Here is a 14,648-nt window from a genome sequence, read left to right on the forward strand (position 1 = left end):
TGCTACTTATTCCGTTGTGTTCTCTACTCTCTCTCCTTCACTACGGTTCTCTAAGCTTTTATGAGATATTCCTTAGGGTGAGGGGCAAGAGAATGAGAAAAAAGGAGGAAAGTGCTCTTCCTACCTTCTGTATTATTTCCAGATTCCCTCCAGGAATGGTGAGGTTTGTGTAGTGTACACAGGAACTTTTAATTCTGTTCAGCTTTGAACAAAATCTTATTAAGTTAATAATCATCATAGCTGTATCCCTTCTCAGTGTTTTCCTGGAATATGCTATAGCTTAAGCATAGCTTGGCAGATTCTCTGCCATTGCAGGCATACAACTTGTTTTCAGTATTAAATTGTTTTATTTCTTCAAATGACTTTAAAAATTCTCTTGGATAAGTTACTGGAATTTAATGTTGTTTATTTGTATAACTTTGTAAAACTTTCTGATGTGTTCAGCTTGTGAAAAGCATTCCTCTCAAAGGCCATGCTGAAGCTGTTTGTGCCGTGGATGCTGTCTACCAGTCAGATAAGCCTGATTCAAATCTGCTAGTAGCTTCTGCAGCTTCTGATTCTACTGTGAGAATTTGGTCTCGGCATGGTTCAGAAGGTAACTTTTTTTTTAATATTATGGACGATTTACTGGCTTAAAAAAAAGATGAGTGCTTATCCATTGAAATGCTTGCCTAAATACTAACATCTTTTAATACAACTATATTGATTTCTCTTCAAACTGTGCAACGTGTTGGCTGAATTTACTTGTTTCTTTTTAATATGTGTTCAGAATCTGCTAATCTGAACCATCACTTTTCTTTGTAATGTGGGGGCAAAGTAGCTGTATGTGTGTGTGAAGTAAAATTACTTAGTAAAATGATGAATGCTGGCATTAGAATGGTAAGGTTAAACTAGTAACTTTTTTGTTACTATTGACTGGAGTCCAGTGAAGTGTGGGGTAGTAAGATCTTGACCTTCTGGTGAACTAGGCCCTTGCATGGACACATGGGAGAACAGCTGTTTGAAATACATAGGAGATAAATTGGGCGGATAATCTAGATTTAAAGTGTTATTTGCTAGTTGAATTGTACTGTCTGCATCTCTCAAGCTACTTTCTTCCTTATCTGGTGCACGTGAAGATTTCACATTGCCCTGCCTACAGGAGAGAAGTGAGAGTTGCCAGTTTTCAGTCTGGAAGTCATTTCTCATGTTCCCAAAGAACACCATGAAGTCACATCCTTTCCTTTTTGTCTTCCTGTTATGAGTTCCAGTGGTGGAAGGACCAGTTCTGCTTCTGTAGAGAGGTTTTTGTGCAATTCCGTTGGTTACTTTGATCTTGATGACTTATCAGTTCAGCCACTTTTAGGATTTCAGGGGTGTTTGCAGGAAGGTTAGTTTTTACTCATCTCTCTTTCTACTCTTGTAGCAAATGGATTCACTTTTAGCTTCCTGTGTAGTCAATGTTGTTGCCACAGGATATAATTTGCAATATTTATCACTTCTGATGTGTTACCACAGTGAAGCTTTTATACAACTTTAATAGTCAGTGGAGAATAGTGATTTATCTTCTAACTCAGCTAACTCTAGATGAATTTCTGTGGCCCCAGAGAAGACAATATTATTATTTAGGCTTCTGAAAAATGTAGAAGTTTTTCAGCTCCTTAAAATAAAATTGAATGTGAAATTTTAACTACATAATATAGTAGGAAATGACAGCGTAACTGTAATACTTATGATTAATGAGATCAATGCTGTCCTTGTTTTCCAGCTAAATGTATTGAAATTCTGCAGTTTGGAAATGGATTTGTTATGGATGTCTGCTTATCGTTCTTGCCTGGCAGCAGTGGTAAGTACAGCTGCACATCTTGAATATCAATGCAGGAAATGTAAAATCTGAGAAATCCCCGAAATAGATTTTCATTTGACCAACTGCAGACCCTTGTGCTGTATTTTTTGTTTTCTACAAAATCAGCCTAAGCTGATTGTCACTGAACTCTTCTTAGTAATTATAGAAAATTACTGGCTGATTACAGTGCCTTCAAAATGATGCTCAAATTGAGTTTTTTAGTTGAACTCTTGAGACAGAGAACTTAAAAAGGGAGTAACAGGGCTATAAGTAAATGGGTTAGGATGGTGCTTAGTTTCACCCAGTCCTTGTGGTGCTACTGTGTATGTTTGTTCTTGTTGTTTGGATTGAAGGGCAAGATCTAGAAAAAGAATCTGCAAGCCTGCATCAAAAATTGCAGATTAATGGGCAGTCTTTATCACCTATTCAGTCTTAAATGTGAAAAAAAAAAAAAAAGAGATGCTGAACAAGTCTTACCTGACTGTTCAGTATGGTTTATATAGTTTTCTATTAACAAAAAAATGTCCAGGTTTTGGAGCCTGCCACAGACACATTCTTCTGTTGCAAATCTGTGTAAACTTTTTTTTAAAAAAAAAAAAAAAAGGCAAAACAAAAGAACAAACTTAAATGTATCCTCAAGCCAGATACATATGTTGTATTAGGTTTGTGTTTAACAATCGTTAGAGCCTTTCACCTGGATGGAGGAGTGCGGGGCTTCCAAGACAAAGAGTACTGAAGTTTCTCCTGTATCTGGAGTTTTCAACTGTTAGTTGTATGTGTTCCACACTGATGTGTTGTTTGCTTGTATGCCTCAAGAGCAATGATACAGAAGCTTATTTTATTCTTTGACTTGTGTTAATTCTGGGAGATACGAAAGCTCTATCAAGATGCGTTGTCCCATTTGGAAATGTTGACATCCATTTCCAGAGTGTGTCTGATAACAAAAGCAGCATCTGCACCACTAAAGAACTTTAAACCCCTCTCTCTCTTTTTTTTTCCTGTTAATGTACTAAGAGGTGGTTGTTGAGATGAAGTTAAAAGGCTTCAGGGTAAATTAAGGTCATTACTTCCAGTGTCAATTTTCATTAGAAGTGAAGTTTCTGTGGTGCCAGTTTAATGAGTATAAAATTCATATTACAAAGCAATAAATTATTTCTTCATGTTCGATAGTGTACAGGTAAGAAATTTTCACTGTAATGCTTGAGAGTAGTGCATCTTTTTAATGTTGAAATCATGTTGTATACAAGAGAAGTGACCATTTATTTTGGAAAAAACCTTAAACGAAGATTGTCGTATTAATTCTTAAAACTAAATGCTTCTGAAACCAAAATTGCGGGGAGTGCTTAAAGCTTCTTTAAATGGTGGTATAGCAAGCATTTTGTTTTGCTGTGAAAATTTCACAGGGTCCCCAAAACCTGCTGTTACTTCAAGTTGCATTCAGAGCAGGACAATACATTATTATGGCCTCTTCCTATCCCAATTCAAATTACTTATCCAAAACCAACACAGTGCTCATAACCTGAAAAAGAGTACTTTTCTGAAGAAATGAAATTATTTTCAAATGAGAATTTATTTGCACAGGTTTTGTGCAGAAATTTTTAAAAAAGCCCTTTACATTTATGTTTTTAATGGCAGTTCCAATATAAAGTACCTTAAACTATATTTTAAAAATATCTCGCTGCTGATCTTTTTGTCAGAAACATTAATCTGTAATGGAAATTTGGAATTTTAATGAGCTTCATGGAAAAATGATCCGTGATAATTTTAGGAGTTGCTCTGAAATCTTTATGAAGGCTCTGTTGGCAGCTGTATTAAGATTTAAAGAAGCTTCTCTCTTCAGGGCAATCTGCAGTCACAACTTAAAATACAGAATTACTTTTCTGAAAGTTGTAAACTACTCTCCTGAACTAGAAGCATTTACAGTAACCTCTGATTTCACCAAGCAAAGAAATTTAAAGCAGTGAAAATAGATTAGTATGTAGTGGATGCTTTAACTTTCAAAAGACATCAAAGTTCATGATGCCTAATACTTTAACTGATTGTCTTTGAAAAGAAATTATTAAAAAAAAAGTTAAGAACCATTTTTGTGAAGAAGTCAAATGGGGAAGGCCAACAGACTGCGCATAAATACTTGAACAATCATTTACAGCTGGAGTAGAGTGTAAGCACTTTACTGGCAGCATCTTAGTGAAAGTTTCTTCACGGTTGTTTTCTGGGTCTGGAAGAAAAGCTTCGTACTGTTGTTTTTGGTTTGTTGCTTTTTGCCTTGCATCGTCTATAGAAACCCTGCTTCTAAAATGCTGGGAATAGGATTTACTATTTTACAGATTTTGGTCAGCTCTTTTGTCTTATATTCTGATTCTTCCTACCACCTGGAGAATTGTGGTGCCGTAGCGTGGCCTCTGACAAATTAGAATTGTCTCCTCAGAACTGAATTGCAACAGGTGGAAAAAAAGTGAACAGACTTGATAAAGCTTTGCCAATCACACTGTCCCCATTGCAACTGGACCACAGTTTTCCACTATTTTTTTTCAATTTCCTTTGCAGGACTTTATCTCAATTAGATTGAAATTCTAATACATTTATGTGAAAAACTATATACTAGTCTGGTTTTGCTAGTTATATACTTGATAGAACTTTTTGAGTGAAAACTTCTGCATTTGTCTGTTACAGCAACTAGATCATAATTCTCTTACTGTTTTTATTAGTCAAGCTTTTATTCCACTGAATAAGTATGTAGTTACTGTAATGGCCCATAAAATGTGTTTCTCAGGAAAGGATGATACAGGCTACAAGAACATACATTGTATCGTATTTTGTGGGAAAAGCCCTAAATCTTGCCCCTTTTCTGTGGACCTGAAGACCGGGTCTTCTTGCAAAACATCTCATTACCTCCAGCCCAAAGCAGTCTTTTTTGGCCCCATGTAAGGCAAGAAGGATATGAAGGTGAAATGTGACTTAGAGGTTGGAGAGAAGCAGCAAGTGATAGAGGTCTAAGTGTGAGAGGAGCAGTAGATATCTAGGCACAGATTCTGTACAAGCTGAAAGAGTAAATCAGCATAGAGTATACACTTACGAATATTCAAGTTGATTTTTTTGATCTGTCCCTAATAAAGATAATTCTAGCCCTTTAAAGGGATGACATATAGGTTTTTTAAATGAAGTAACTGATTTTAGTGACATTTAGTATTTTTTTTTCTACCCAGATATGAGAAATGTGAATGTCTAGTCCTGATAACTTATTTCTTTGTAATTTTCTAATTAATTCCTTTTCTTTTGCTATTTCAGTCCCTAGCAGTACTACTTCATCCTTATGACCCAAAAAGAGTGGTCTAAGGGTTAACTATTTTTCTCCATCTTCTTCTGTGGGAGAGATGAACTAATACACTGCCTGATTTCTCTTGTTTTCCCTTTAAACAAAACTTTGTCTGGTTTGCTTCAATAGACTTGTGTTTTTAGTGCACTTTCTAGATGGGTCATAGAAGTAAACTACTACTCAAGACTTGAGGATGTATATAATAATGTTCATTGCTTTCATATCATTATGTACAGTTGGTGGTGGTCTGTCTTCCTTTTTTGGTCTTTTTATTTGCTGCGTGATAATTATGCTACCTCCAGTTGTGAGTAATTTTGTTTTGCTGCTTGCTTCTTTTGTATTTAGAGCAAATGCCTGTTGATTCAATAAAATAAACAATTAATTAAAAATCTCTAATACTTGAACTTCCTACAGATACAGGAGCTCTTTAGCATCTTAAGAATTTGTAGATATGATATACATGCCAAAATAACTTGTGAGTTTTGTGTTCTTCAAATCCTAGTTTATTTCAAGCAATATTAGGTGTCTAATTTGGAAAACAAAAAAGTGGTATCATGCTTGCCTGTCTGTTTGTATTAATATATTTATTGATAATATGTTGATTTTCATGTTGTTTATATAATTTATCATATTCTAGAATATTAGATTTTGTAACTTGAGCAATGAAGACTTTTTTTCCTTTCCAGTACCAATACTGGCTTGTGGTGGTGATGACTGCAAAATACATTTGTTTATACAGCAGAATGACCAGGTAATTATCATTTTTGTCTCTTGCTCAGAATGTTACTCAGTTTTTCTTTCCATAAGTGCTGAAGTTTTTTTGAGGTTCTTCAGTAACTAGTATCTGTCTTCAGATAGCCATCACATGCAACTACCCCTATTCATATAGTTCATCCATTTTTCTAGATAATGATGAAGTGTACATACAGAATGTTGAAGTTGGATTCAGTACATGAAAGTGATAGTTTTTCTTATTTTTGCCCTGTGTGAAGATAGCCTCTGTTTTTGTTTTTGATTATGTAATAGGCACAACTGACCTTCTTTACTGAGTATCCATGTATTGAATGGTTCATATGGAAATGATGTTCCTTTCAGTCTATAAATTCCTATAATACTGCTATTATTTCTATCTGTAGAATTGTATTTTTGTTGCTAAGCATGGCCTTTGTGCTCAATGTTTCTGAATATTGAAAGTAATATTTGAAGGAGTGTCTGATCTTCTAAAACATGCACATTTTTCATGTATTATTTGAAAGCTGTCTCTATCTTTAGTTTTTCATAGAGGTTAATGTTCCTTTGGAGCACTACAAAGAAATTCTGTCTTCTCTTGGATTGATTCAGAAGTTTTATTAGACTCTAAAGCATGTTTTGAATGACTGTCTTTCAAAACAGAAGTAAATGTCTTTTTTTTTTTCCTCCCTTTTGCTCCCTTAAAAAAACCCTCAAACCACAAACACTGCCCCACAATGTACCAATGAACCTGAACATTAAGAACCCTCATTGAAACTAACATATGTAGGAGCCATGTTTCCGGATTTGTTCAGATACAGTCCCCTTAGAGACTGAAGAACAGATTTCCTTTTTGATTTTTGAGATAAAAGCTACTTTATTGATAATTTTGCCTGTTCGTGCTGCAACATACAATAATAAGGTTTCTTTTTTGTTGTTGTTGTCCATAAAATAAATACTTCATTCTTTATCTGCTATGTTTAGTGTTTTCTCGACCACTAAGCAGAAAGAAGGGTCACTTTCTTAGCTTTTACTTTTTTTCTTTCCTTATGTAGCTCATGAGTTGAATCAGTTTAATGATGTTCTCTGGGAATTAGCCATGGCAGAATGCCACTCATGATTCTCAGTGTGCTAAAGAAAGACGTTTTTGTCAGGGGCTGTACAGTTGATTTTTCTCATTCAAAATCTGGAACTTGTCTTCTTGCATGGTTCAGATTAACAAATAATATGCAGTTTCACTGCCAAAAATCAGAAATTCATAACTTATTTTGCCAGTTGTTGACTAAACTTTTGAGTATAAGAGCAGTCTTAGCCATTCTTAAATGCAGTCAGTCTGTGGAGAATAAAGGAAGATAATTGCAATAAGCAAGCTCCATTTTCATCTTCATAAGCAAGTTTATTCTGCTGCCTTTTTTTGAAGGTAGCAAACTTTAATCATACAAGGGATGAATAATTTTCTCTTATCTTACATGTGTTATTTTTCACACATTTTCCTTCAATTTTAGGAAGTATTTTCACTAGCTGTCTTGGCAGAGTTTGGGTTCAGAGTCTCTCTTTTTTTTTTTTTTTTTAATGAGATGGGGCTTCTGTTTGGTGTCTGTTGACTTTCCAGAACATCTCTTTTAACTAAGTAAACTGTACAGATCTCAAAGAGAAGAGCCCAAATTTGATTTCCTGTGGAGTAAAAGTGCCTACATAGTGCATTACAGCTGTTAACAGAATGAAAACATTCTTGTGAGCCTTCTGACGTAAATTCCTTCCTAGCTGTGAAAGGAGGGTTCTTTTTAGTCGACTTCTCTCAGATCTGCTGGCACTTTTTTATGGCTTATGCAGTTCTACTTTTAGAGGTATTTGAAGGAAATATTAGTGTCATCCTGTCATTTTTTCACAAGAACTTTGTGTGGAAGAATGATTAGAATCAAAACTTTTGCATCCTTCTCTAACTTGTAGCAGCCTGTAGCTCTGTCCTGTAATCGTGACTCTCACAAACCTCTTCCTGTAGTTAAAGCCCTGAAAAAGATGGTATGAACTCCAAGGTAGAATATAAGTTATTAATGGGACATTCTAATGAAACTTGGAGCGCACTGTTATAAACTAAGGGAAGGTGAGGCATCTTCAGTTAGCTGGAAAAAGCTGCCTTTTGGTAAGCTCATGAATTTTACAGTTGAAATATATTTATTCATAAAAACTACTTAGTTTTTGAAATTGAGTGGGCAGGGTTCAAATCCTTTAAGACTCTCTACCCAGAGATCCCTTACTGTGTTAAGTAGTAGAGAGAAAATGATCTCTTTACTTTTCTGAGTCCTTGAAAGAGGGTATTGATTTAGAAAAGTACCCAGGGAATATCTTTCAGAAACCATTACATGTCTTCCTGCTTGAAATATTACAGGCTTATGGAAGGGAAGTAGGTAAACCAGAAGATTAAAATAGAGCTTTAAAACGAAACATCCCTATGTTGAACTACGTTTCTGTGAGAAGATTTATTGCTGCATGTTTGAGTATGTTTCCCCCAAATAATTTGACCTGATTGAAAAGTGGAATAAGAGACTCAAAGATAATTCGGGCTCTTTCTAATTCTAACAACTGGATAGAGGAGAGATATCGCATTTAGTGTCCACTGGAGAGAAACTGAGAAGATCCGAACATCTGTTACCTTATGTGAAAGTTGCCAAATTTGCTAAATAGCCTGATCCTGAAGGACACGTACCCCAAGTGTGGGCAGAGTTAGTTGTGCAGAATGTGCTGGGCATGGCCACAGACAACCAGGCTTGGTTAGTTCTGCCACCTGCAGAACAGTTTGATTCTTAGCCTAAAAGAAAAGAGACCAGATTGCTGCTACATAAAAATGTTGAGAGATTAGTTAAGAGGCATGGGAAAGCCTATGAAGTAGGTGACTCGGACCATGAGTTTTTGTTAGATTCAGCTGTTGGTACTGTAACTTCCAATAATCTTATGTACCTTCTAAGGATCAAGGGGAAAACTGAAATAAAGAAGGAGCAAGCTGAGACTATGGAAACGAAATCTGTGAAAACGTGAAGAATGGCAGCTCAAAATGCTTGCTAATATAACTTAGGCAATAAGAAAAACTTTGACTGAATGATTTAGGAATAATGACCATGTGCATCTGCAAGGATCTTTAAATTGATGCAGTTTTAGAATGGAATACATCTGAAGAAACTGAGTGTGTGATATCAGGAGACACAGACTTCAAGGTAAACAGCAAAAACAATACAAAAATCTCAAGCTGAGGGCATACTACTACTTGCTCAGTTTCAGGGGACAATTTTTATTCTTATGGGAAACCATATCTGGAAAATTTTGAGTCCTTTTTCTATAGCACAAGAGAACTGCATGCTTGATTTAAGGCTCAGTAGTGCCTATAAGCTTATTTGGGAAATGAATTAGAAACCTCAAACCTCTTAAAGAGAAAACAAATATCTACTTGTCTTAATGGTTCTCTTTGATGTGAAAATATATGGGTAATTAAAAAACACCTGAAATTAAAAATTATTAGATGTGTGTTTAGATTAATATTAGAGTCAATTTTCACGAAATACGAATGCTGTTCAACGTGTAAGGAACAAGTATGTTAGCAACAGAACAGTTCAACCTGAACCAGTCTTTCAGTTCGGAATAATTTTACCAAGTAACCCTGGCAAATGTAAAATACAGAGCATGATTTCAAAGATCATATAACTGAATGAATAAATAGATGTTTTTTTAATCTATTATCTGAAATGTGAAGTGCTAAGAAGATTTTTTTTTTTTTTTTTTTTTTTTTAATGTATTGCCAGAAACACATAGTGTTAAGAAGAACTTTTAGGTCACTGTTTGATCTTGTTTCCTGCACTGTTCCTGCCCTTATTTACACATAACCAGTTAGGTATTTAACACAAACATCTATCATACATGTAGAAGTGCCAGTGAGTGCAGAAGTGACAAGCCGAATGAGATTTACGTGACTGTGGGAACACATTCTTCATCAAGACCAAAGCTTTCTGATTTTGAAGTTTCTTTTAAACTTTTCTGATCATGTATCTAATATGTGGATCGTTCTGTAACATTAAGAATGCAAATGTAGAACAAGGAGAAGCTGAGTAACATTTTTTGATGGGGAAGGTGATTTTGTGGAATACCCAGGAAAGTATGGACCAAAGAGAAGAGGCACTGAATTCTGAGTATGTTTAGTTAGCTGTAAAATTGTTTGGATGAATTACTGTTGCTGACTATCTTCTCTGAAGCTGAAACGAGAGATTTTTGAGAGAAACTTTCTTATTGTGTTGCCTTTTCTAAAAAAAATAGATATATATATTTTATTACAGATAGAGAAAGAGAACTCATTTGCAGTCTTGTGCTGAGAGCAAAGACTGTCATTACTTACAAGATTACTTAACTGTTAGTAGGCCTAGGTAAGGGATTTAGCACAACAGAATGCAAGAACTAATGTTATAATTACTCATTTGTACTAAACTACACTAGCGTTTGAACTGTAACGGTTATTTTGGACATTTAAGTCATCCCGGGATAGAAAAAATGTCATGGAAGTAGAGCTTTTTCTGGGCAAAGAAAAACAGAAATGCTTTAAATGCTGATTATGCAATGAATACTTCTGCCATACTTGAATCAAGACAAGACAGTAATAAACGTTATGAATGAAAATATACTACTAATGAAGGCTCTTACAAGGAGGTCTGGACTATGTTTGCATTCCTGTGTCCTTGAGCCTGTGTTCATGTGTAGGTTTCCATCAGCAGATACAATTCTTGATGCTTACCTTGCTTAGAAACTTAGTTAATGAACTTAAGAAACACAGGGAATATTTCTGGCCCCATAAGTAATTCTTAGTAATAGTATTAAATTACAAATTAATTATTGAAATAATTTCAAAACATCGACCCTTCTTTTTACACTCTGTTTTACCTCTCAATTTTTCACATCATCTGCAGTTGCATCTACTTAACACACGTAATAAAAATTATTTACCATGTCATAACCTGCATTACTTTGTTTTTGTGTACCCCTATAAGCCTGATTAAAAAAAACCAACCAAACCACAAAACAAAACATCTGTTACATAAACTGTAGCCTCTTGAAGGTGAGCACCTTAAATTCATGTTTTTTCCTGCCCACATTTGGGAAGTGCCATGATGTGATGCATGTTTACCCAATGGTGGCAAAACCAAAAAGGCTTATTTAGAGTCTGTCAATAATTTACAATCCTTACTAGCAGCTTGTTTTTCCAGTTTCAAATAATAGAAGCTGTAAACATAAAAGACTTGAAAATCTAAAGCTAGTTACTCGTATGTGTGTGGTAATTAGGTGTGTTTTTATGATATAACAGGAATTTTTATTCAGTTTCAGAAAACTTTAATACTCCCTGGCCATGAGGATTGGATAAGAGGCGTCGAATGGGCAGCCTGTGGTCAGTATCAGAGATGAATGAAGTGGAATACTAGTTTAATGACAGTACTGCTGTTTTACCCCTCCAACAGATGGGTTTGATGCACTGTAGTGCCTAAGCTCTTGTGGTTGTGATTTTTTTTTTCTGAGATGGTAAAAATATTAAAGATAAAGATAGAACTTTGTCTTATTAAAACATAAGAGTTGTGGAACCTGTACTGCAGTTATATTTTAGTTATCATAATTATGGATACAATAGGATTTATGCAGAGCACTTACACCTTACGTTTGCATCTCTCATTTTGTCTTGCTTGCTTCAAGTACGTTTACCTGACTGGTAGCTAAATTCAGACAAGTAGGAGTTTTAGCAACTTGTCCTTCTCAATATGCAAATGTCTGTATCTGAGTGAGGAAGAGTTGACTGCTTTTTCAAAGGGGGGAAGGTAGTACTTCTCCCCACCCCCCTCTATTATTTTTTCTTCTTAATTTTAAAGAATGGGAGATTAAGAGGAGAATCTATTCAGAGGTTAACTAGTCAAATAGTTCTTGCAATGGCAAAACTAAAACACAATGAATTAGAGAGTGCTACAATCCTGAAAAAAGAAAAGAAGGAAAGGACTTATCGCAGCTGTCAGTTTTGACAGTGGAGGCCATAGGTAGTAAGGAAGCATATGCACAGTATGTACAGCACTTACCATGTCTTCCATGTCTTGTAAGTATAAAAATGTCCGTAGTCAGCGTATTCTAAACTAGTGGAGATTTTGAAATGTGAGAGTAAATTGATGTTGAAATAAAAATAGTTTATGATATTGCGTACAATAAGAAAAACTAGGATAAAGCTGTAGTACATTTGGAAAGGTGGTAGGTTAGTCATGCCGGTGATTGCAATGAAAACGTGGCCCTAATTTTTTTTTTTTTTTAAACCAAATAGGTGAAGACCTTTTCTTAGCAAGCTGTGCTCAGGATTGTTTGATAAGAATTTGGAAAGTGTGTGCAAAATCAAAGGAACTTCCAGAAACTGAAGATAATTCCATAAGACTGAAAGAGAATATTTTTACTGTCAAAGGTAGGTAACCGCTATAAAATTCTCTTTCACAACTTCTCACTTGTGTATCTGTTTGTGGTTTTGGGGTGGCTAACAAAGTGGTTACCATTTAATTTGTTTGGTTTCTTGTCTTAAAAGAATCTTAGACCAGTTTAAGGACATAGTTTTTTTTATTAAGCTATTAGAAAAAGTGGAGTTATTGTTTTAAAGCTGTGACTACGTGAAGTTAATGATGTATTAAAAAATGGTAAAGTGGTGAGAGAGCTTAATATCAACATGCCTTGTTACACTTACTTCAAATACAGCATGTAGTCAGGAGATAGATCTGCCTGTGGGAGGTAAGCTGTTGTGCAGTTCTCCTTCAGTTTGATAACACAGCTTTAGTTTTCTTTTGAATTCAATGCATTAGGAGTTGCTACTGTTATTTAAAACCTTAAGTATTTGCAGGCTTACTTTTTGCTTATTTAACATACTGTGTTTGAGCACTGTAACATCATAGGCTTGCAATGCTGCCATTATAGGTTAATTTGGGCAACTTAGGTAATATATAGAAATTTGTATGACATATATAAAAAGTGCTCATGCTACTTGCTGCAAATCCTGATTCGTTGTTTGAAGTATCTTAATTTTTGTATTTACAGTTATTTGTAGATATAAATACTCTTAAGTTAAGAGTACGGGTAGAACCAGTGTCAGAGAGTTTATTTCAAAACGCTTGAGAGTTCTCTAGGAATTCTGTGATACCCCTCTGAGGCAATAGGCTGACCTCCTGGTGTCAATCTGGTACTCAGGGCTTGCGGCAAAGTAGGTTTTCAAGGAGCTGTTCAGTGTCAATAGACTATTGAGATATTGGTAGATGATGAGAGCCATTGATTTTTTTTTTTTCACTGAAGATATCAGAAATGACCTGGTCTGTCTTGGCTTTTAGAAATAAATGTGTTTTTCTCTGTTTTGTGGTAGATACTGTTACAACATATGCAATTACTTTGGAGTCTGTGTTGGCTGGTCATGAAAACTGGGTGTATGCAGTTCACTGGCAACCTTCCTTTTCCAAAGGTAAAAAGATACCAAACGCTTGACTGTTATGTTAAGTGTTGGATACACAGAGTACAGTCAAATGTCTTTGAATTGTGTTTGCATGCTCACTTGTCACTGTGGACTATGAACATAATTAAATTCTGCAAATCATGTTTTGTAAGTAAATTAATGTTTTGGCTGAATGTGCCACAAAAGCACGTCTTACAGCACAGGCTCTGTCTGTCATTGTGTATTGCATGATGCTCTCTCTTACTCAGGTTTTGATTAATGAATGAAATGACATAACGGAGATGTTCTGGCTTTGTTGCAATTAATTTGCTGTTAGTGGAATAAAAATAAGTTTAATCAGTATGAATTAAAAGTGCTAATATTTTGCCTTGATACATGTATTTGAAATGTCTGTTCTTTGGAACATCAGCATTAACTCGAGCACTCCTTTCTTTTTCTCAAACTAGAAAAGAACAAATAGCAACATTCAGAAGATCAGTCTTCAGTCATCCATGCATCAGTGTAACATGCCAGGGATTCCTTGAGTGTCAGATTTCTCTAGCTAGCATATAGCTTTAAGGCATTAATGCAGACTCTCACTGAAAAAATAGTGTTCTTTACAGTTTAATTTTGTGTCTTGCCGTAGTCTTTATCTTCCTTTTTAAATCCTTAAATTCTGACAGCCTTGTTTGTGGTACTGATTTACTTGTGCATGTCTGCCTGGAGTGTAAGGGAAAGACATTCTTGATTTGACATGCTTGCACCATCAGAATGCTCTTGGGTTTTTGTATTAACAAAGGATTTCTATTGGCATTTTTTTTTTCCTGAGATGTTTTAGAGTTGCTGATGGCATGTGAGTTCACCAGTACAAAGCACAGCTTCTTTTCCAGTGTATATACAAAACTTGAACAGTAGAGTGCAATTAAAATGTCAAAGAGCCTGTAGTGAAAGCCACAGGACTTGCTTTAGAAATATTGGCTTAGTTATCTATTCTTTCACTTTTTTCTTCTTTTTTTTTTTTTTTTTTTTAAAGGCTAGTAAAATATTTTGCTTGTTGAGGCAAGGTTTAGGCAAAATAATCATGCAAGTCTTGCACTGCAATCTGAAAAACTGTCCTGTTAGGCCATGAAGTATTCCAGGTGTCTTACACTGCGCTTCTGCATACGTGCAGCTGCTTGCTTTCTGTGGCCTGCCCAGTCTTGGGTTCCCCAAAATAGATTTTCTTCTTCATTAGGGGCAGACTGCTCTGAGAGAGACATTCTCAGTGCAGAAGGTAGAAGGTTTGGTGTGACATAAGATACTGGCTC

General features: G+C 35.3%; 1 protein-coding gene across 1 annotated transcript in view; it reads left to right on the top strand.

Moving 5' to 3' along the window:
- Positions 1-14,648, top strand: part of ELP2 (elongator acetyltransferase complex subunit 2) — a 37,911-nt gene that overhangs the window by 3,027 nt on the left and 20,236 nt on the right. Inside the window, exons 4-9 of the mRNA XM_065832566.2 lie at positions 445-595; positions 1,748-1,825; positions 5,828-5,892; positions 11,226-11,292; positions 12,202-12,336; positions 13,276-13,371. Of these exons, the coding sequence (XP_065688638.1) occupies positions 445-595; positions 1,748-1,825; positions 5,828-5,892; positions 11,226-11,292; positions 12,202-12,336; positions 13,276-13,371 (592 nt within the window). The remainder of the gene's footprint in view (positions 1-444; positions 596-1,747; positions 1,826-5,827; positions 5,893-11,225; positions 11,293-12,201; positions 12,337-13,275; positions 13,372-14,648) is intronic.

Source organism: Patagioenas fasciata, chromosome 2 (assembly GCF_037038585.1).
Source record: "Patagioenas fasciata isolate bPatFas1 chromosome 2, bPatFas1.hap1, whole genome shotgun sequence".
In the NCBI taxonomy this organism is placed as follows: domain Eukaryota; kingdom Metazoa; phylum Chordata; class Aves; order Columbiformes; family Columbidae; genus Patagioenas; species Patagioenas fasciata.